The sequence below is a fragment of the Bison bison genome, unplaced genomic scaffold (genome assembly GCF_000754665.1).
Source record: "Bison bison bison isolate TAMUID 2011002044 unplaced genomic scaffold, Bison_UMD1.0 scf7180017849302, whole genome shotgun sequence".
NCBI classification, from domain to species: Eukaryota; Metazoa; Chordata; class Mammalia; order Artiodactyla; family Bovidae; genus Bison; species Bison bison.
The window spans coordinates 3,360-26,943 of record NW_011479875.1 but is presented as its reverse complement, the minus strand read 5'-3'; the positions used below and the strand labels follow the sequence as shown (position 1 = coordinate 26,943).

Genomic DNA, 23,584 nt, shown 5'->3' with positions numbered 1-23,584 from the left:
CCTAAAAATGTTATATTCAGGTTTATGTGTGAGTCATAGGTTCAGATCTAATGGAAAAGCTCCACAGATTATTTTGAGTGTCAATTTCATCTAATTACTGAGACGGTCTTAAAAAAAAACACAACAAAAAACCCAAGTTCCTCTCATGCCAGAGTTGTTGTAGTTATCAAATAAGAAGATTGACTTGGCTCTTCTTGTTTTGTTGTTGTCTATTAAAAGCTACTCACTTGAAAATATTCCATTTCTGTCTTTTAAATTAGCGGACCTCATATTTTAGAGCAGTTTTAAGTTGACAGAAAAATTAAGCAGAAAATACAGAGTATTCCCGTATCTACCCACTCAACACACACAATTTCCTCTATTATTAACATCTTGCTTCAGTACCATTGTTTTAACTGAGAGCCAATATTGATATGTTATGAATAAGTAAAGTCCAGTGTTTACATTAGGGTTTGCTCTTGTACTTCCTGTGGATTTGACAAATGGTTAACGTGTACATCCACTGTTACCATATCCTATGGTACAGTTTCACTGCCCTCAAACTTCCTTGTTTCCAGCAGTTCATTCCTTCCCTCTCCTCTCCTATACAGTTGTGCCTTTTCCCAGAAAGGGACATGGTTGGAATCATACTCTCTGTTGCCTTTTCAGACTGGCTTCTTTTGCTTAATGATATGCATCAAAGGTTCCTTTTAGTAGTGCACTTCTTAAACCACTGAATAATATTCAGTTGTGTGGGTGGACTATGGTTTGTCCAGTCACCTACTAAGGAACATCTTGGGTACTTCCAAGATTTTGCAATTGTGAATAAAGCTTCTATATTTTATTTTAATTACATGACCCAAATGTTTGATCTTAATATTACTGGGAAAGAAAATTTCTGGTGGTTAAACTAAGTATGTTTGAAAATCCTGCCCTCTAAAGAATGTGAGAATTATACCTGGGAATACAGAATGAGTTTGCTTTATTATATGAAAGTTGGGGCAGAGCAATAGGAGGTACTAGCAATCCATTAAAGTGGGAAGGAAGTGGGGTGCCTACCGTTTTAACTCTCTTCTTAACTTGGTCAGGAACCAACAAGGAAATATTAGCAAATATTACCAAGGAAGGCAAGAAGTTGATGGCCACTGCAGGCTCTGTGTTCACAGAAGTTACAAATGACCTCATCAATGGAACAATTTTAGTTGGGCACCTGGAGCTGATCCTAGAACACATGGATCGGTTCCTTGACATCTGGCAGTTAAGTAAGTATCACGTTGAGATGTGGACTTCAGGCTCCTGAGGAGTTAGGAGCTCAGAAGCATCTCTCTTTGCCTGTGTGTCTTATGGAGAGGTGATCTTTGTCATCTTTATGATGGCTTCTCTCTCCAGGAACTTGTCAGGGGATGGCTTCTAATCCTCAGGAAAATTAGGGGAAGTGATCAAATACTGACCACGTTAGAGTACTGGTTGTTTTTATTCCTACTGACTGACACGGGACATCTTGGAGTAGCCATGCATACAGGCTCTGGCACCACCCTCCACACAGCCCAGCATGTGGAGCACACTCACGGGAGGTTCGAGCAGTGGCTTGCCACAAAGTGGATATTTCTTTGTTCTACTGACTTCCTTTCCTTTCTTTTTTTTTCCAGAGAGTAAAAGTTCTTTAGCCCAAGACAAAAAACACCCTATGGAAAAAGTGCTGAATCTGAGGAAGATTGAACTATTCACTCTAAAGAAAGAGAGGACAAATGTTGACTCCCTCCTGAAGTTGTGTGGGAGAGTAAAAGACGTGATAAAAGGTGATATTCTTAAAGCATTAAAATAAACAAAATTGAAAGGTCCGCAGGGGAGAAGGGTCAAAGGATAATATGATTAAAAACATATCAGAGTAGCAGCCCTTTATCTTGGAGGGGGGAGGCTTTTTCTAATGTGTTAATTTTTAATAAAGTTAAAAATTCTTTGGTAATTATCTGACATAGCTCTAAATAGCCTGTTTCTTGGTTTTTCAGGTTTAAACATTATCATTTATGGAAAATTAGGGTTTAGATTTCCTTGTTTTTCCAATTTCTGTCTTGTACACATAGCCTTTCCAATCTCACTTCCTTCCAATTTTATCATAATTTCATCAGCCTTCAGGGTTTAAATGTCATGACTCTGTAAATACACTCTTTACACCCGAGCCATTATTCTCTCCCACTTCTTATGCAAACTGTCTTCTCTAGATTTAAAATTCTCATCTTGTCCTATGCTTTGTTTTCAATGTATTTATTTTTTTAATTCAATGCCAGACTCTTTACCAACAATTTCCTCCAAAGGAGATCCATTGGCTTTTTCAGATAGAATATTGCCAAACCAGAGATAAGCTATCCTAGGGGTATCTTGCCTCTCTTCTCAGCTGGATCTGTATCCTGGGTGTTATGGCTCCCTGCTCTCCCTCCTGTGTTTTAGTGAAATACACACTCTGTTTCTCCTGAGTAAGGGGCCCAGGAGTTCTTGCCTATCTGAAAATGTCTGCCCTCACAGGAGATCTGTTGTTTGGTGCAGATCTTTCCTTCCGGATTTGGGGTTTGTGGCTCCATTGTCTCTGTGGGGTCACTGTTTAGAGTAGGTTGGGATTGCTGCGATTCATGGGGTCGCAAAGAGTTGGACACGACTGAGCGACTGATCTGATATGATCTGATCTGGGATTCTCATCCTTTGTGGATGACATATTTTCTCCCTGGATGCTCTTGAGATTTTTTTTTTTTTTTTTTTGTCCCCCTTATTCTGAAATGGCATAATGATGTTCCTTGAAATGGATCTCTTTCCCATCTGTTGTACTGGGCATACTGAAGTGGGTCTTTGTAATCTAGAAATCCAAGTCCTTGAGTTCTGGGGAAACTTCTTGTGTTAGTTAAGTGATTACTTTTTCTCTTGCTGGAATGCACAGTTGGATATTGGACCTCCTGGAATAGTCATCTAACTTCCATATATTTTCTCTCCTATTTTCCATGTCTTGTTTTGTTCTGTTTTCTGAGCAATCTCTTAAGTTTTCTTTCTAAGCTTGCCATTAAATTTTTTACTTTTTCTTCTTTCTTTTATTTAATTTACAAGAACTCTTTTTGCTTTGAGTGATCCTTTTTCCATACTATCCTGTTCTGGTTCATGGTGATAGTATCATATCTTTCTGATATTTTTTGTATTTTTGATTTAGAGATTTTCTTAAAGAGTTTCCTCTTTCCTCCAAGTTACTTTTATCTCTTGGTATGTTTTAATGTCTATTTTTCATGTTTAAGGGTTTACTCCTTTGTCTAGAATTCTTTTTTATATGTTTATATTAAGAGGGGGGACTAACGCCCTGGTGGGGGATTCTGCGGGTGGGGTGGCTAGGCTTTGAAATAGCCTGTATCTTTAGCTCCTCTCTCTTGGGCTGCTCAGATCACCAGTCTCTTGCCTGGAAGATATAGCGCTGCCTGCCAGGTCTCTAGGAGTCAAGACAGCAATGAGGGCTGGAGGGTTCTCAGCATCCAAGATGTGTATCTAGCCCCAGTCCTTCCTTCTACTCCCTGTGTCCTCTCTTCTCCTTTCTAGCTTTTCAAATTTAGTGGCACATACCAACTGTTAGCTTCCTGACGAAGTGTAGGTGTCTGGAAATGCCTTTATTCCGCCATGTACCTGAAACCCCCCAATCCAGAGAGCCCTCTGTGAGCCCTCTAGAGCCTCTCTAGAATATAAACTACCTGTTGCATGTCAGGGTGGAGGAGGTGCCATCAGCCTGCTGATGGAATGGGTGGGGATGAAAATGAGCCTGTTTGATGACTTGTTATGCAGACTTTCAGCCCAGTCCTCCTTATTTCATCACCCAAATTCCAGCATCTGTGCAGCCAGGATGTGTGCATGTGGGAAATTCTGTGATGACAGACGCCTGGCAGAATCTCAGGTTTCCCCACTATGGGCTAAGACCCCAAGTTCTCAGGCTTGAAACATTATTTACCCTCAGCACATCTGCTTTTCAAGTTCCAAAGTTTTGTTGCTGTGGTTTCCTTTGCTATACTTCCCAGCCCTGTTGCTTTATGGCTTTTGAAAAACAATCTCAGTTCTATCATTGCAGCAGGATTTGGGGAGGGAATGGAAACATGTGCAGACTTCAAATGGTCATCTTCACCCAGAAGGTGCAAAGCCTTCTTTGTCAAGAAAACTGAAGAGCAAGGCGAGGGTGGAGATTTAGGGATGCTCACTGAGAACAAATGCACCAAGTGTGTTCACTTGCATTTCCTTAAGAGCAGCAAGGGGAGTGAAAACTGGGAAAGTAAAATGATATTGTGAACAGAGTTTGACTTGACATTCTCTTATGGTTTCAAAAGTGGATTTTGGAGAGATTGCTGAAAGACATTCGGAAGACCTCAGTGGGAAAAAGTTAAATCAAGTTGTGACAGTGACTTTGTCAGCCACCCCCGTTGACTCGAAGTGGACAACACATTATAACCTGAGCCCTGAAGTCCAAGAAATGGCCAAAAATGCATATTTGCTAAAGGACAGTCACATCTTCCAGATCTTCTGGGAAGAAGCTGCACAGGAGCTGAGTGAGCCAGAAGAGAACTTGGAAAGCGAGATATTTCAGCCTGAGGATGTGTATGAATGTTTATATTGTCCTTGTTTCAAAAGGTTTACGAAACTGTATCAGGATCTGAAGTCAGGGGAGGTCACCTTTGGGGAAATCGATGACATCTTCAAGGACTTTGTGAATAAATACAACGACCTAACTGAAGACCTCAAGACCATGTCGGCTCTGTATCCCAGAGAGCAGAAGGACTGGATCGAGGAGCGAGTCCAGCAGATCAAGGAATACCATCACCTGCATCAGGCTGTCGACTCAGCCAAGGTCATCTTGGAGGTCAAAGAGAATTTGGGCCTGACTGGTGACTTCAGTGTTCTCCACACCTTACTAAGCTTTGTAAGTTATTTATTGGGGACATCTTGGGGTTGGGGATGGGGCGGCTGTGGGGAGATCCCAGATCTCTGGCTTTGAAAAACTGGGCAAGATGATTTCACAGCTTCCTTCAGGGTTATTTGTATGTTATTCAATGCCTGAATATGCCAAGGGCTTTGTTTTTAGCTTTGTTTACCAGTAGTGTGACTGCTAGTGTCAGTTTTAGAAGTTTGGTGGGAGGGACTATTGGGATGGTCAGCACAGTTCTTCTTGGGGGTCCAGGAGCCAGTTTCAGCCCACATACTGCCTTGTCTTACAGACTGTCTTTGACAGCTTTCTTTGATGACTTTCTAGACTGTCTTGGACAATTTTCGCCACAAAAAACTGGACTGTATCAACCAGCAAATTGTCCGTGCCAAAAAGCTTCTGCAGGATATTGATGAGACTCGGTGTCAGTGTCTGAAGGAGCTGTCCCGGAGAAAGGAGTTCATTAGTTGGGTCCAGGAGGCTCTCAGAGGTACAGTCCGTCACTGTGGTGGCCAGAAGACTGGAGAGTATTTAGATGGTTCACGGGGTGGTCTTCCTGAACTTCTGGGCAGTCACTCCCTTGATCATATTCTGCATTTTTTACATTCAAACTTTTTAAATTAAAATGTATTTTACAAATAAGGGCTTCCCTCATAACTCAATTGGTAAAGAATCTGCCTGCAATTGCAGAGACCCCAGTTCAATTCCTGGGTTGGGGAGATCTGCTGGAGAAGGGATAGGCCACCCACTCCAGTATTCTTGGGCTTCCCTTGTGGCTCAGCTGGTAGGAAATCCACCTGCAATGTGGGAGACCAGGATTTGATCCCTGTGTTGGGAAGATCCCCTGGAGAAGGGACAGACTACCCACTCCAGTATGCTGGCCTGGAGAATTCCACGGACTGTATAGTCCATGGGGTGGCAAAGAGTTGGACACGATCGAGCAACTTTCACCTCGCTATTTTCCTTATAGCATTGTGTAAATTTAGGGTACATGACACATTGTTTTAATACATTTATATTTTATAATATGATTATAATTGTAACTATAATTAGCCCTCCATCACCTCCCATAATTCTCTATTTTAGTGATTGGAATAATTCTAGTCTCTTAGCAAGTTTTCATCTGTATTCATTAGGTAAACGTGCAAGGTGTGCCTAGGTTTGTAGGTAGAATTTATATCAGGATAGTATCACTCATTTGGTGTTGTAAAAGCCATTTCCTTGGCTACTTTTTTCCCCCTCTCACTCTGGATGCACGCTGTGAACAGCAGGCGATCATTTTTAAAAAATTATGTCCCTTTAGCTTTTTCCTTTGCTTGAATTTTTTTTTTTTTACTAGAAGCCAAGGCAGTCTTGTCTTCTAGACGTAATCACATCTACTTATCATTGCACACAGGCTTGGCAGTCTTTTTAGCCCTGTGGCTTGGGTGATTTTGGCAGAATTAATGCATGGAGGGAAGAAGGAGGCAGGAAAGAAGGAAGGTGGATGGCCCTGCTGTCCAGGGACAGGGGATGGGCTGCGTGCTCATCTCATCCCACCTTCACTGCTTCATTCGATTAGTAAGCAGCCGTTGGTTGTAGATGACTGTCAACATGTTATTTACCAGCTAAGCTTACTTTTAGTAATGAAATGGCAATATTACATGGATTACATGAAATAGTACACACACACAAAAAAAAACCTATGCAATGCCCAGACATTGGTGTTGTTCAGTAAGGTCAGGTCTTGTTCAGTAGTATCAACATAAATGACTTGGCTTCCTTGGTGGCTTAGTGGTAAAGAATCTGCCTGCCAAGCAGGAGAGTCGGGTTCAATCCCTGGGTCAGGAAGATCTCCTGGAGAAGAAAATGGTGACACACTCCAGTATTCTTGCCTGGGAAATCCCATGGACAGAGGAGCCTGGCAGGCTAGTCCATGGGATTGCAAAAGAGTTGGATACGACTTAGCCACTGAACAACAACATAAATGGCAAAAGAAAAAGTGCCCCAGGTTCTTATTGAAGCAGAGTGGGAAAACCCGAAAAATTCACTATCCAGGAAGCATCAGTAAGGAGCACTGTTCCAAATTTGAGGCTCCTGTCATCGCAGGGAGCCCTACATTCATCTACCCATTCTGCCCCAGGCATCACCGAGCTGAAGGTGTTCGTAGACCTGGCCTCCATCTCTGCGGGGGAGAATGACATTGACGTGGACCGGGTAGCTTGCTTCCACGATGCTGTGCAGGGTTACGCGCCCCTGCTCTATGAGCTGGACACCAGTGCGGGTTTTGATGAGTTCATGCAACACCTGAAAGAGCTGTGGAAGGCTCTGGATAATGACCACAACCTGCCCACGAAACTGGTGAGTCTTATTTCTGGCTCCAGAGCAGGTTAAGTTTAACGAAGTGTCACTTAGAAACACTAGTGGCACAACTGCACACTCACATGGCAGGTTTTTAATGCAGCTTTTTAAACGGATGTTTAAAAACAGTTTTTCTTCCCAAATGGAAGTGCTTTCTCTGTCCTATTGTTAGAAAACTGGATATAAAACTGCATGTAAATAAGAGTGATCTCTCCAGTGGAAATACATGGGAAAAAAGATAGAAAGGAAATGTGCTAAAATGTTACCAGTGGTTTTCTCTGAATGGGGGTAGTTGTTAGTTAATATGCTATATATACATTTTGGTATTTTTCCATACTTTCCGCAATTGGTACAGATTCATTTTTAATCAGAAAAGTAAACATTTCCGTGTACATAAATCAGCTGCACCAGGGTTCAAGCAAGCCTATAGTTCATAACTTGCCTAACAGGGTGGCTGAGGCCCCACTAGGGGTGAAGGAGCAGAAGAGGAATGGCAGGAGCTCACAGAGCTCACGTGCTTGTTGCAGCCACCATTATCCCCGGTTAGGGGCCTGGCTGAAGGCCGCTTCTCACAGAGAGCTGAGTTCATGCCTGTCGCTCCCCGTCCATATATCCAGGGCACTGGGTGGGAACACAGAGGAACAGCCATTGCAGCAACAGCCTGTGACCCAGGAGGGAGAGCCAAAGCCCGTGGCAGTGGTGGGCAGCAGATGAGGGACGCCTCCTCTGTGGGTGATGGCACACTGGGCCAGAGAAGGGGAGGAGGCGTCTGTCCCTGGAAGGTAGAGGTGGAGAGAGTGGCAGGAAGAAGATCACACCTAAGCTTCGGCCCATTTTCTCTCCTTCTGTCCTGACAGCGTGACTCTGCCCGGAACCTCGAGTGGCTGAAGACAGTGAAGGAGAGTCATGGGTCTGTGGAGCTCTCGTCCCTGTCCCTGGCGACAGCAATCAACAGCAGAGGCATCTATGTGATCAAGGCTCCCACGGATGGCCAAAAGGTGAGCCTCACATCGCAGGCACAGCTGCAGGAGGCTCTTACGGGCTGCTGTTGTCGGGGGGTTTCTGCCTCCCCAAATCGACCTCTGACTGTGCCCTGTTCCACAGATTTCCCCAGACACAGTTCTTCGTTTAATCCTTCCCGAGGGCCAGGGAGGCCATGAGGAGAAGCGAGACTACTCTTTAGAAGAGCTAAAAGAGCTTTTGAACAAATTGATGCTGATGTCTGGCAAGAAAGAACACAGCAATGCTGAAGTCGTAGAGGTATTTTCCGAGGTAAGGATTTGTATCTACGTTGGATCAAGTGTCCTAATCCATCTGTTTGGGCTGAGCACTCTCACTGCTGAGGTGCCTGGGAAGTCAGAAGAGATTGAGTTTGTCTTTAATTCATGGGAATCACTCTGCTCTTAAAACTGTGGAGAGTAGAGCCAGTGGGTCTTGCAGAGTGCATGTATTTCAAATTCATGACCCAAAGAGATGTCCATTTTCTCCGTAAATCAGCAAGCATCCCAAAATACTTAAAGATGTAGTTGGACATCGTTCATCGAAATCCACAGTAACCACAATCGTAAAGGCATATTGGTTTATGTAACAGTCTATCCTTTTGATTATGAGTTTGTAATCTGTAAAGTTCATTTGTACTTTATAAATGATATCCTTTATCTTCACAACATATTGCTTCCTAAGAAAGAGACTATGGAAATAAGAAAGGAAGACCTTCCATGATCAATCTCATGCTTGAGATGCCACAGTGAACCATGGAGGACATGAACCCCAGTCCTTCGAATTATACATTTGTTTGTATTGTTCTAGACTACATGTCCTCTCTCTGCAGGTGTTCTGCAACGTGCAGAGGCTTGTCCAGTCTTTCATAAACCTTTACTCTGCTGGAAACATGCTGTTCAGGGCCTGGTCAGCCGAGGTGTACTGTACCCCCCTAAAGGGTGCCTCCATCCAGCTGGACTTCTGTCTGGGACTCATGGGCCCACTGGTGGAGGGCGGGCCAGTCGTCCAGCTGCTGGAAGCCCTCTGCCGGCAGCTGGAGGACTTCCTGGGCCGCTGGGAGAGATTCGTGGCAGAGAAGCGAGCTGAGCACTTTTACCTCAACTACTACACTGCTGAGCAGCTGGTTTACCTGGGCTTGGAGCTCGGGAGGGAGACGCCCAGCGACGCTGCCCTCACCATGCTCTCCTTCATCAAAGGCAACTGCACCCCAAGGGATATCTCAAGGGCCTGCAGGGGGCCCAGTGGAAGGGCCAACACCCACCAGGAGAGAACAGTGATGGAAGACTTGCCACTGTTGCCCTTCTCTGAGTCCAGACTGGTGGACAAGCTGAGGGTGATCATGAAATGCTCGATGACATGCATGCGTGTCTTCCTGCCTCACTGCCTGGACCTGGAGGCCCTTGGCCACTGTCTGGCTCACCTGGCGAGGATGGCTGGACCCCCTGTGCAGCGGGAGCTCTCCCACGGCCTACAGGAGGGCCAGCCCAACCTCATCGTCTGTGGCCACTCTGAGGTGCTGCCAGCCGCCCTGGCCATCTACATGCAGACCCCACATCAGCCCCTGCCCACCTACGATGAAGTGCTGCTCTGCACCCCAGAAACCACGTTCGAGGAGGTGGCATTGCTCCTGCGTCGCTGCCTGACCCCAGGCTCCCAGGGACTGGGGGTCTATAGCCTGCTGTATGCGGACCAGCTGAGCTACGAGGTGGCCTGCCGGGCAGAGGCGCTCTTCCGGAGGCTGTGCACACAGCCCCACCGGGAGCACTACCGGCTCGTGATGGTCTGTGACTGTGAGCGGGAGCACTGCTATCTCCCCTCAGCCTTCAGCCAGCACAAGGTCCTCGTCACCCCCCAGGCACCCCTCAAGGACATCCAGGCCTACCTGGCTCACCACTTCCGAGTCCCAGAAGAGACCCCGTCAGCCGCCTCCGTGTTCCAGGACCGCATGTGTGTTGGGATCGTAGCCTCGGAGAGAGCGGGTGTAGGTAATAATGGCTGCTGAGTCCCCCGTCCCAGGGACCATCTGATGGCCCTTCTTTGTCCAGTGGGGAGTGAGGTGAGCTCAGATAAGCCCTTCTACAGGTGGGGAACTAAGTCCCTGGAGGATTGAGTCACCTGAAATTATAAATCAGGGCCTGCACTGGAATGGGATACTTTTCTCACCTGGTCCCAGCTTAGCTGAGCCATCTTCCTCCTTTAAACTGGCTTCTCTGCTGTTTTTTCTCTTTCTCTCTTTTTTAAGTCCATTGAATACTTTGGAGTTGATGTGGGTCCTGATCAGGACATACAGGTATATTTCCTCTGTCTTGAGAAGAAACAGAAGCCTCCACCTTCAGTCGCCATCATGATTTCCATTCTGTTGACTGCATCCCTTTAATGGTACTCCCTTCTGTCCAGTGACACTCGCTCCTCTCCCCCATGAAGGAGCTCTGCTGTCCTGACCTCATTCTCAGACTTCTATCCTTAGTCCCAGGAAGCAGCAGGGCTGTTGGGCGGGGAACAGCAAGGAAATTTGAGGACTCAAGTATACTCAGCTTAAAGTATTCTTTAAGCTGATGTTAGGTTGCATCAGTTTTGAATTTTGTACAAAGAGAAGTGATTTTCTGGACATTCTCATTCTTGATCTGCAGCCCTGGCATCTAATTTTCATATGTTCACGTCAACAGGAAGGTCTCTCTTTGTGAAGAGGTTGCACGGCAAGCTGAGAATGCAGTTTAATGGAGCAAAAGTGCCTCTAAAAGTTATTCGATTGATTGACCCTCAGGTGGATGAGAATGAAGTCCTGAGGTCCCTTCTGCCTTTCCTGGATGCCCCGTATCAGAGGAGACCCATAATTTTCCACTTTGACGTGACCTCTTCGGTAAGTCGAGCTTCCCTGATAGTTCAGACGGTAAAGAAACTGCCTGCAATCCAGGAGACCCAGGTTTAATCCCTGGTCGGGAACATCCCCTGGAGAAAGGAATGGCTACCCACTCCAGTATTCTTGTCTGGAGAATTCCATGGACAGAGGAGCCTGACAGGCTATAGTCCATGAGGTTGCAGAGTCAGACACAACTGAGCGACTAACATTTTCACTTTCACTCCAGTAAGCTGCCCCCAGGTTGTAGCTGAGTGGCTGGATAGGGAAAGACACAGCTTCCACATCCTGCCGTACCCTAGCTCCAGTATAAAGAATTTCTTCTTTCTACATGTATTGATACTCAGTATCATTGTAAGATAGAGCAGAATAAGAAGGTCCTTAGGGTTGGGAGGACTGCTGTCTTTTATGTAAGTATTTACAGACCCACATGATTCTATCCTCAGGTGCGGACTGGTATTTGGGTGTTTCTTTTCAAACTCCTCATTCTCCAGTACTTAATGGATATAAATGGGAAGATGTGGCTTCGGAACCCATGCCACTTATATATCATTGAAATCCTAGAAGGGAATTCGACTTTGCCACGACGGCCTTCGAAGCTGGTGTGTATCAGGGCACTCTCATGCTGCTGTGGGAGCAGGGGCTTTTATTCATGTTTATGATTCCCCACTTTTGCCTTAGCAGAGTAGCTGAGTGCAGTGTTAGTAAAGAAGAATCTTTAAGCTTAGTTTTAAATAATGCATGGGATACAAAGATTCTTTTATTTATTAATAGACCTTAGATTTGTTCTCTTTGGGGTGAGTGCTGTGTGTCTGCCAGTGGTGACTGGAATGCAGGAAATTCATGTGCTAGGAGAAGCACCGTCTTTCTTAATGACAGCCAACATGGGAAAGAGACCTCCATTATATCGGTTTCTTAATTGAAGGGAGTTTTATGCTCATACACACACATAAACACACATGTATGTGCTTGAGGAGAGATTTAGTTCCAAGAGGCTGAGTAGAAAAGGGCTTTGTTACTTACAGTGCAGCTCACACCATGCCTGAATGTGCAGAAGGTAACACCTCATGCAAAGAGGTATCTACAGAAATCCCTTCATGAAAAGTGATTTTTCATAAAGGTCCATGCAGTCTAGACCAGATTGAGGATTAAAACAAAAAGCTCTTTTTGGGAAATTCAGCCATAACTCATTTCATTTGTGTCTCTCCTTTCCAGAATGCACTTGTCCCCCAGTTCAGTTTTCTAGACGTCTTCCCCAAGGTGACTTGCAGATCTCCCAAAGAAGTGATCAACATGGAGCTGGATCCTCAGCAGAGCTACAAAGAGCCAGGAATGGATCAGAGAGAATTCTGTAGTGAAATATTCCAGAGACCTTACCAATATCTAAGACGGTTCCATCAGAAAAAAAACCTAGACACATTCCAGTACCAAAAAGGTTCTGTTGAGGGCAGCCCTGGCGAATGCATCCAACACCTCCTGATTTACTGCGGGGTGATAAACCCATCCTGGTCAGAGCTTCAGAACTTTGCTCGGTTCCTGAACTACCAGCTCAGAGATTGTGAGGCCTCTCTCTTCTGTGATCTCACCTTTGTTGGAGACACATTGATGGGCTTCAAGAACTTTGTAGTCACCTTCATGATCTTCATGGCCCGAGATTTCGCCACACCTACACTTCACACATCTGACCAAAGTCCGGGGAAGTACACATTCACTATGGATGGGGTCAAAGAAGAAGACCTCGCCCCTTTCACTCTCCGGAAGAGGTGGGAGTCGGAGCCCCACCCATACGTTTTCTTCAACAGTGACCACACATCCATGACATTCATAGGTTTCCATTTCCAATCCAACCAGAACGGTGGTGTTGATGCCATAGACCACTTGAGTGGGAAAGTAATCAAGAAGGATGTTATGACAGTGCAACTGTACCAGGGACTGTTGCTTCAGAGGGTGCCCTTCAACGTTGACTTTGACCAGCTGCCCAGACATGAGAAAATTGAAAAACTGTGCCTGGCATTGGGCATCCAGTGGGCTACTGACCCTGATGAAACATATGAGCTTACAACGGATAATATGCTTAAGATCCTTGCCATTGAGATGCGTTTCCGGTGCGGCATCCCTGTCATCATCATGGGAGAAACCGGCTGTGGGAAAACCAGACTCATTAAATTCCTTAGTGACCTGCGGCGTGGGGGCGCCGATGCTGAAACCATGAAGTTGGTCAAGGTCCACGGAGGAACAACTGCCAACATGATCTACTCCAAGGTCAGGGAGGCTGAAGAGCTGGCCCACTTCAATAAGGCCCAATATCAGTTGGACACCATCTTGTTCTTCGATGAAGCCAACACCACAGAGGCCATAAGCTGCATCAAAGAGGTCCTGTGCGACCACACAGTGGGTGGCCAGCCCCTGGCTAAGAATTCTGGCTTGCATATCATTGCAGCCTGCAACCCTTACCGGAAGCACACCCAGGAGATGATCTGCCGTCTGGAGTCAGCCGGCTTGGGGTACAGGGTTAGTGCAGAAGAGACGGCCGAGAGGCTTGGCTCCATCCCCCTGAGGCAGCTGGTGTACCGTGTCCATGCTCTGCCGCCCAGCCTGATCCCCTTGGTGTGGGACTTTGGACAATTGAATGACTCTGCAGAAAAGCTCTACATCCATCAGATTGTCCAGAGACTGGTGAAGTCCATCAAGGTGGTGCAGAGCGAGACTCATGTAATCACGGAAGTGCTTTCTGCCTCTCAGGGTTTCATGAGGGAAAGACAAAATGAATGCAGCTTTGTCAGCCTCAGGGATGTAGAACGCTGTGTGAAAGTTTTCAAATGGTTTTACGACCACAGTGAGATGCTCTTGTCTAAGTTGGATTCCTTTCTCTCTGAGACCGAGGTCATCCAAAATGACTTTGAGAGAGATCCTGTCCTCTGGTCCCTGGTTCTGGCCATCGGGGTATGTTACCACGCCTCTTTAGAGAAGAAGGAATCTTATCGGAAAGCTATTTGCAAGTTCTTTCCAGCACCGTATAATGACAGCAGGGTTATCTTAGATGAGATAACGCGAACCCAGGATCTTTTTCTGAATGGTGTATCTCTGAGGAAAACGATCGCCAGGAACTTGGCTTTGAAGGAGAACGTCTTCATGATGGTTATCTGCATCGAGCTCAAGATTCCTCTCTTCCTGGTGGGCAAGCCCGGCAGCTCCAAATCTCTTGCCAAGACCATCGTGGCAGATGCCATGCAAGGCCAGGCTGCACGCTCGGACCTCTTCCGGCACTTGAAGGAGGTCCATCTGGTGTCATTCCAGTGTAGTCCACATTCCACCCCACAGGGCATCATAGGCACCTTCAAGCAGTGTGCCCGTTTCCAGCAGGGGAAGGACCTTGAGCAGTATGTGTCCGTGGTGGTGTTAGATGAGGTTGGACTAGCAGAAGACTCACCCAAAATGCCCCTGAAGGCTCTGCACCCATTGCTGGAAGATGGATGCATTGAGGACGATCCTGCCCCCCACAAAAAAGTTGGCTTCATAGGCATTTCCAACTGGGCCCTGGATCCCGCCAAGATGAACCGGGGTATATTTGTGTCACGTGGCAGCCCCGACAAAGGAGAGCTCATTGAGAGCGCCAGGGGAATTTGCGCTTCAGACCGCCTCGTCCAAGCAAGAATCCAAGGATACTTCACATCCTTTGCCAAAGCCTACGAAACAGTTTGTAAGAGGCAGGACAAGGAATTCTTTGGGCTTCGTGACTACTACAGCCTCATCAAAATGGTCTTTGCTGCAGCAAAAGCTTCCAATAAGGAGCCTTCCCCTCAAGACATTGCACAAGCTGTCCTTCGGAACTTCAGTGGCAAAGACGACATTCATTCCCTGGACATTTTTTCAGCCAATTTACCCGAGGCAAAGTACACAGAGGAAGTCAGCACCATGCAGCTGATCCACCAGAACATATACGGCCATCTTCAGAAGATGCATGGCAGAGAGCTGGATGATTCTGAGTCCCGTTACCTGCTTGTGCTGACCAGAAATTATGTGGCCCTGAGGATCCTGCAGCAGAAGTTCTTCATTACAGATCAACCAGAGATTATTTTTGGATCCAGTTTTCCCAAAGATCAAGAGTATACCCAGATCTGCCGAAATATCAACCGAGTAAAGATCTGCATGGAAACCGGCAAGATGGTGGTGCTGCTCAACCTGCAGAACCTCTATGAGAGCCTCTACGACGCACTCAATCAATACTACGTCTATCTCGGCGGTCAGAAGTACGTGGACCTTGGTCTGGGGACCCATCGGGTCAAATGTCGGGTTCACTCAGACTTCCGTTTGATAGTCATTGAGGAGAAAGATGTCGTCTACAAACATTTTCCCATCCCCCTCATTAACCGGCTGGAGAAGCACTATCTGGACATCAACACTGTTTTGGAGAAATGGCAGAAGAATATCGTGGAAGAGCTCAAGGTCTGGGTGGAGAAGTTTATAGATGTGAAAGCTGAGCAGTTTCTAGCCAGACCCAAATACAGCCCTTCTGACGTCTTCATTGGGTACCACTCAGACACGTGTGCCTCTGTGGTGCTCCAGGTCCTAGAGCAGCTAGGGCACGAGGCCTTGACTGATGAGCTTTACCAGAAAGTCTCTGAGCAGGCCAAGTCAGTGCTGCTGGACTGTGCCACCCCTGATGCTGTGGTTCGGCTGAATGCTTCCTCACTGGGCCAGTTCACTGCACAGTCCCTGTCGGAAGAATACTATTACAAGCAGCACCATAACTCCTTTGCAGACTTCCTCCAGGCTCACCTTTGCACAATGGATTCAGAACGCCATGCCATCTTCACAGAGGTGATTATCTTTCTGTATTTTACCCTTTTCCTCTTTCACCTCTGGGTCCTTGACTTCCTAGCCTCAAGAACTCAAGATTCTTTGCAAGTTAGTGTATAGGAACCATAAATGAACGTGTTGAGACTTTTGGTTCCTCTCCGTGGTAAGTGCAAGGAGACCTACATATTTTTACATGTTTAGTGTTACCAAGTTTTGAGTGCCCATTTTTGTGCAGTGCTGTGCACAGTGCTCAGTTCACCAAGGGAAATACCACATTCGAGTACTGCACGAAGGACTCTGCGGATATAAAGATGAGTTGGCACAGGGCTTGTCCTTGGTCAGCATACAGTGTAAGGTTGAAAGACACTCATGAATGGGTACTGTTGATATCCTATGATAGTGTTATCCACAGAGGCAAAGAGGAGCAACACAGATCAGGATGAGGTCACAAACTCATATTTAAGTGGTGACCATCAAGCTGATTATAAAGTATGGTTTGGAAGGTATTATAAGCAGAGGGTCCTACTTGAGCAAGGATGTCAAGGTTTAAAACACCCAGTCTTTGCAGGAAACCTGGAGTTAATTACTGATGAAGCCTAAAGCTCAAGGCCCTAAGTTCTGAGAGATAGGAGTGAGATATAGCCAGAGAGACTTCATGGAGGGTCTTTTCAGTAGCACCAAGGAGCTTTGCTTTCCTGTGTAAGGGGAGTGATGGAGAAATGTGTGTGGAAATGTGTCCCACTACCTGAGAGAGGAAGGGGAAAAAAGTCTGATAGAAGACTCACAGATAAGATATACCAGTAGTGAGGCTGCAGTACCAGTTCAGTCAAAGGATGGATGGGTGGAATTGAGACATAGTAAGGATTCATATTGACAGAGATAAAGATTGATTCTTTATAGCTCTGGGAGATGGAGGAGGCTAAGGATGACTCCATGGTTTCTTCCTTGGTTGACCAGAAGTTTGGTTAATCACATCTTTATTGTTGTTTAGTCAACAAGTCATGTCTGACTTTGCAACCCCATGGACTAAAGCATGCCAGGCTTCCCTGTCTCTCACTATCTCCTGGAGTTTCCCCAACTTCGTGTCCGTTGCATCGGGGATGCCATCCAACCATCTCATCCTCTGCTGTCCCCTTCTCCTCCTGCCTTCAATCTTTCCCAGCATCAGGGTCTTTTCCAGTGAATTGGCTGTTCGCATCAGGTGACCAAAGTATTGGTGCTTCAGCTTCAGCATCATTCCTTCCAATGAGTATTCAGGGTTTATTTCCTTTAAAATTGACTGATTTGATCTCCTTGCTGTCCAAGGGACTCTCAGAGTCTTCTCCAGCACCACAGTTTGAAAACATCAATTCTTTAGCACTCTGCCTTCTTTAAGGTCCAGCTCTCACAACCATACGTGACTACTGGAAAGACCATAGCTTTAACTACACAGACCTTTGTTGGCAAAGTGATGTCTTTGCTTTTTAATACACTGTCTAGGTTTTTCATAGCTTTCCTGCCAATCACAAACTAGTTATGAGCAACAACCCTGGTGGAGCCAGTGATGAATTCCATTTGGGATGGGCTTTGATGTTCCTGTAACATCTATGTAGTCTGTCATCAACTGGATATAGGAATGGGAAGCTCGGTGGCAAGGCCAGCCTGGAGATAATGATTCAGGACCTAGCAGCGTGCCCTTAAGGAGTGTACTGGTTGCACTGTGTGGTGTGATCCAGTAGCAGGGGAGATTTGGCTAACAGCTGTGGGGGAGACGGACCTCAATGGCCGGCTCCACGGAAAGTTTGGAGGAAGACTGCAAAGGACAAGTGGTATTTGTTCTGAGTGCTAAGGTATCATCACAAGCAGGGTTCAAAGCAGGAAAAGGTGTTGGAATCTAGGAAGAAGATTCAAAGGCATCTTAGGGGCAGGATGAGTCTTCTCTCCAATACCTTTGATCCTGTAGGTTCTGTTTGCCTCAGCACCACCTCATGTTAGAAAACTCCTCTGGGTTTGGATTCCCAGTTGGATCTGTGTACCAATTGCACAATGAGGAGCCCATAGAAGATATTTGCTGAGCATCCTCATGTTTCTTGGATCTGAATCTAGGAGACAACACTTTCTTGCATTCCACAGAATGATTTTAATTTCCTGCCTTTGCAGATCACTACATTCTCCAGGCTGCTAACCAGCCATGACTGTGAACTTTTAGAATCAGAAGTTAAGGACTGGGCTGTGAAACTCACCATCCTGTCACTGCAGCAGTTTGACACCGAGTGCTCTTTCCTCAAGGAGGTTCGGTGAGGATCCCCGCCCTGCCTTCCTGCTCCTCTCCCTCCTCAGGACCGAGCACTTTGTATTTCATATGTGTGACTATTAACCACTGGTGTTTGCTAACCAGCTTGGCTAGTGAACCTTGAGAACATGTGACTCTGAAAAGGAGGCGTTTTACTTCTCCAAGTGTCCTGATCTCTGTTATCCTCTGTGAAAACATCCTTTTTGAATCCAGCATCCTTATGTCTCATTAGGAGGCATCTATTGGGGCTTTTTTCTCTCTCCGCTGGAATGTCTACTCACCTTATAGAGGAAAATCCCACTTGAATAGTTTTCCTATATACCCCTTATGTTTCCCGTCACTTTGGAGAATATTATCACCAACTTTTAGGACGGAAAACTCACTTGGATAATTTCCTCTTTCTTTCAGAAACTGCTTAGCTCACACAGCCAGTTGTAAAATCCTTGTTATTCAAACAGATTTTGAAGATGGAAGTCAGAGTGCTCAGCTCATCGCCTCAGCAAAGTATGTTTTTTTCTTTTTCTCAGAAACTACATAGGATACCCCAAATTTATTCAGGAGCTCCTAAAGAATTTCTTCCTTAAAAACTGTATAGTATCAGAATAAACATAGAAATAAAAATTATTCTCCATTTTTATTCCCCTAAATATGGACTAGAGAAACCAAGAGAGAAAAGGCCCTTAACAATGGAAAAATAGCCAATGCAAGAAGTGTAAAATAACAGAATATTAGCAGAATATAAGAGAGTATCCTTGAAACATATTTTAGTTGACATGATTTGGTCATTATTCATTTTAAATTATGTGATATGAATTTACTGCAAGTTCGGGGGCCTTCAGTTCAGTTCAGTCACTCAGTCGTGTCCGACTCTTTGCGACCCCATGAATTGCAGCACGCCAGGCCTCCCTGTCCATCACCAACTCCTGGAGTTCACTCAGACTCATATCCATCGAGTCAGTGATACCATCCAGCCATCTCATCCTCTGTCGTCCCCTTCTCCTTCTGCCCCTCAGGGGCCTTAATGGTATTTAAATGCTTTCAGTTGTATTTATTTGACAGCTTTAAGTTGTTTGTAGTGGAAATTTGATGCTTTTAGAATTAACTGCATCCCCTTATTACTTGATGTTAAAATAAAAGTAATTTTTGGACCTTCCAAAGCATTGGAAGGCATATTTCATATCATGACTGTCTTTGTCCTTTGGTTGTCCACAGAAGTCTGTTTCTTGAAATGGACAAGAGCACTACCCTTATCCTTAGTAGCATCTGACCAAGCTTATTAAGCGTTATAAGAGAGGGTTCCTATTCAATAAAAAATGCCATTTCAAAGAAGAGGAACACAGGAATGGGAGAAAGAAATGAGACTATTTAGAGAAGTCTTGTCCCTGTTCTCTTGTAAGAGAGAATAACAAGCATGAAGGTGTGAAATTTATTTAAAGTTAAAAAAAAAGTGAGATGAAACTTTACCTCTTTGAGGACACCCTTCAGCCATTTTGCAATGTTCATTTTGTTTATTTTCTTTGTTTTTTTGCTTTGTTTTGTCTTTGCTTTTTTTGTTTTTAAAACAGGTATTCTGCTATAAATGAAATCAATAAGATACAAGGAGATAAGAACTATATCTTAGTCTATTTTATCACAAAACTGTCCCGGATGGGAAGTGGAACATCCTATGTAGGATTCCATGGAGGTAGGACCAAAATATTTGTGAATATGTTTGTATAATAATATTTAAGTTATCTCTAATTTGGTCCTGTGGTGGTGGTGGTTTAGTCACTAAGACGTGTCCAACTCTTGTGACCCCATGGACTACAGCCTGCCAGGCTCCTGTGTCCCTAGGATTTTCCAGGAATGGGTTGCCATTTCCATCTCCAGGGTATCTTCCCAACCCTGGGATCAAACGTACGTCTGCTGCATTGCAGGCAGTCTCCTACATTGCTGCTGATTCTTCCCCCAAGCCACTGTTTGGTCCTATGATGTACAAAGTCTAATATTAGAAGATTAAGGTTAATCTCAGTGGTCTTTCCAGGTTCAGTGGTAAAGAATCTGCCTGCCAATGCAGGAGACACAGGAGATGCAGGTTGGATCTCTGGGTTGGGAAGAATGCCCGGAGGAAGAAATGGCAACCCACTCCATTTCCTTGCCTGGGAAATTTCCAGAAAGTTACTATCCATGGAAAATTTCCATGGACAGAATAGCCTGACAGGCTACACTCCATGGGGTTGCAAAGAGTTAGACACAAGTGAGTGACTGAACACACACACATAATCTCAACTGTATTTGTTTCAAATGCAATTAGATTTCTTAAAGCTGCTGCTGCTGCTAAGTCCCTTCAGTCGTGTCCGACTCTGTGCAACCCCATAGACGGCCTCCCACCAGGCTCCCCCGTCCCTGGGATTCTCCAGGCAAGAACACTGGAGCAGGTTGCCATTTCCTTCTCCAATGAGTGAAACTGAAAAGTGAAAGTGAAGTTGCTCAGTCGTGTCCGACTCTTAGAGACCTCATGGACTGCAGCCTACCAGGCTCCTCCGTCCATGGGATTTTCCAGGCAAGAGTACTGGAGTGGGGTGCCATTGCCTTCTCCGTTCTTAAAGCTGATTGATGCAAAAAAAACAAAAAAAAACTTCATCTTCAGACTCTTGCTACAGCATACAATACTTCATTTCATTATTTGTTGATACATGCTTGATTAATCTCTGGTTCCTCCCCTTTTACTATATGGATAATGCAGAGAGAGATTTCCCACTAGTATTGTTCTGAATGTGTGGATACTTAACGCCTGCTTCTGGGGCCAGAAAATGCTATCTTAAATCTCTCTCTTTTTCCTGATGAAGACTCAGCAGATGTTTACTGCGTAGGCACACCTTGTTTACTTGTACTTTGCTTTGTTGCACTCCGCAGACCTGCAGTTCTGACAAACTAAAGGCTCGTGCCAAGTCTTTCAGTGCCATTTTTCTGAAGGCCTTTGCTCACGTCATGTCTCTGAATTATCTCATGTGTTTGAGATAATTCTCAAAAGATTTCAAGCATTTTCATTATTGTATGTGCTATGGTGACCTGCGATCAGTGACCTTTTGTGTTACTACTACGACTAGATGAAAGCTAGGATGATGGTTAGCATTTTTTAGCAATATAGTATTTTTTGGTTGTTTTCTTTTGTGTGTGTGCAGTACAGTATTTTTATTTGTTTACTTTGGCTGCCATGAGTCTTCATTGCTATGCTTGGGCTTTCTCTAGTTGTGGTGCTCAGACTTACTGTGCGGCTTCTCTTAGTGCAGGGCACTGGTCTGGGGTGCATGGGCTCAGTGGTTCTGATGCACAGGCGTAGTGGCCCTGAGGCATGTGTGATCTTCCCAGACCAGGGACTGAACCTGTGTCTCCTGCTTTGGCAGGTGGATTCTTTACAATTGGACCACAAGGAATGTCCCAAGTATTTTTTAATTAAGGCATGTACATCGTGTTTTGAGACATAATGGTATTACATACTTAATAAAATACAATGTAGTATAAACAAAATTTTTCTAGACACTGTGAAACCAAAAAACTTGTGTGGTTTGATTTATTGTAATATTTGTTTTGTTGGGACCTGATCCCAAAGAATCTCCAAGGAATCTCCTGTATGAGAAAATTGGTGTTCTAGCAAATGGGCAAATAATAGTTCAGGTTAATAATTTCATAGTTAATGGCAAACCTTGCTGGTGTCTCACACCCCTCTACTGATTATGATACACAAAGTTTAATAATACATTTATAAAAGAATAATAAGCCTTCTCTAAATACTTTTTTATATTAGTCATTTCAGTTCTTAAAACTGATTTTGATGCTAAAGTTGTTAACATCTGTAGCATGACATCTATATGTTTCCTGTGTATATTCAAGGGATTAGACTTTAGGATACAAATCATTCATTCAATAGTATGTTAAAACGTCAGGACAGTGGTGTATCCCTGCTTACAACTGTCAGGAAGAAACCAGAGGACACAGGGAAGATTCTGGGGCTTGTTTTCCCAGGGCTGTGGCATTCTGTGCACATCGATGACCTCCGGAGATCCACAGTCATGGTTTCAGACATAACTAAACTGCAGGATGTGGCCATCAGCCAGCTGTTTAAACCAGAAGATGCCCCTAAGGGTGAGTCTGGAGAAAAGGTCCTCGGGGAGGTAGGATGGTGGGAGCGGAAGCCAGGAGGTGTGTACTCTGCTGCGAGGACAGGTGCTTAGGCTACTGTCCCCCAGTCCAACACCTGCCCTTTGGCAAGAGCTCGGGACACATTTGCTGAACTGAGTATTGTTGAATCCAGGGCACCGTCTGCTGCTTCCAAGGCCAGGAGAAGACAGTATTTCCACAAGGTCTTTGCAGGTGCCTGTGGAACATGTCAGAATCTGTTTACCCTGGCTTCCGGATCAGCCTTCTGAGCCCAGGGTGGAAGCTCGGGTTGCCACTGGTGAACCACGTCCAGTGGGCGAGTGGAGGCTGATCCGTGTGACTGACGGTCTCTCCCTTGGAGCCCCTTCCTGAGGCTGGTGCCAGGGAAACCCGGATAGATCCCCAGCACACAACGCACACGATGTTGCCAGCGCTCCCCACCGCCACTTCTGCCTCTGAACAGTAGCTCCATTGTTTTGCTTCTTTCCAGTCAAGGAGGGATGCCAAATCCAAGAAAATGGTGAGGAGGCGATGGAAACTGAGGCGGTCACATCACAGCAAGTGGCAGACGTGGAAATGGAGACAGAAAGTCCTGAGACAAGTGATAGCCCAGGCTTCGGACCAGAACATGATGTAAGTTCTCACTCTTTCTATCCCTCTAAGCCCTCGGGCTGTGGGCTCCGCTTCCTTAGACTTACACCCAGCGGTCCGAGGAGTGGACTCAGATGGCCTGGGCTCAGCCCAGCACTCCTCTCCCTGCCTCTGTGAGTGCAGCTGAGATCACCAGCAGCAGACCTGACCTTGGCTTTTCCTGGTGTCCGCTGGACAGTTTTGTTCTGTTGCTTGACCACTGACAAGGTCCCCAGGCACATAGGATGTCTTGTAGTGGATTTTTTTTTTTTTTTTGGCCGAACGACATTGCTTGCAGGGTCTTATTAATAGTTCCCTAACCAGGGATTGAATCCAGGCCCACGGCAGTGAAAGTGCAAAGTCCTAATCACTGGATCTCCAGGGAATTCCCTCACAGTGGTTCTCAGGGGAACTTGACAAGGGCATGTGGTGGGAGCTTGGGCAGGAGGAAAACTTCCCCTGCACCCAGTGCCTGGACCTCATCTCTGGCATCACCTGGCTTTTCTTGACGTGTAAGTAGCAGAAATGGAAGGCTTGATTGTCTGTTGACAGATGCAGATCCTGGACACCACCAGGCTGCTGAGAAGCTGTATTCAGGGTGCCGTGGGCATGCTCAGAGACCAGAATG

The 23,584-nt window shown here is 45.5% G+C and overlaps 1 protein-coding gene across 1 annotated transcript in view; it reads left to right on the top strand.

Annotated features, from left to right (window-relative positions):
- The window catches only part of LOC104993660 (E3 ubiquitin-protein ligase RNF213-like), a gene marked incomplete at its 3' end in the record, with an annotated part of 80,563 nt that extends 56,980 nt beyond the window's left edge, over positions 1 to 23,583 (top strand). Inside the window, exons 20-36 of the mRNA XM_010846989.1 lie at positions 1,068 to 1,241; positions 1,629 to 1,778; positions 4,323 to 4,912; positions 5,243 to 5,405; positions 7,038 to 7,255; positions 8,113 to 8,253; positions 8,360 to 8,527; positions 9,087 to 10,242; positions 10,924 to 11,117; positions 11,561 to 11,716; positions 12,330 to 15,935; positions 18,054 to 18,190; positions 18,595 to 18,690; positions 19,752 to 19,870; positions 22,192 to 22,311; positions 22,817 to 22,959; positions 23,509 to 23,583. Coding sequence (XP_010845291.1) covers positions 1,068 to 1,241; positions 1,629 to 1,778; positions 4,323 to 4,912; positions 5,243 to 5,405; positions 7,038 to 7,255; positions 8,113 to 8,253; positions 8,360 to 8,527; positions 9,087 to 10,242; positions 10,924 to 11,117; positions 11,561 to 11,716; positions 12,330 to 15,935; positions 18,054 to 18,190; positions 18,595 to 18,690; positions 19,752 to 19,870; positions 22,192 to 22,311; positions 22,817 to 22,959; positions 23,509 to 23,583 — 7,406 coding nt within the window. The remainder of the gene's footprint in view (positions 1 to 1,067; positions 1,242 to 1,628; positions 1,779 to 4,322; positions 4,913 to 5,242; positions 5,406 to 7,037; positions 7,256 to 8,112; positions 8,254 to 8,359; positions 8,528 to 9,086; positions 10,243 to 10,923; positions 11,118 to 11,560; positions 11,717 to 12,329; positions 15,936 to 18,053; positions 18,191 to 18,594; positions 18,691 to 19,751; positions 19,871 to 22,191; positions 22,312 to 22,816; positions 22,960 to 23,508) is intronic.
- Position 23,584: the final 1 nt, after the last annotated feature.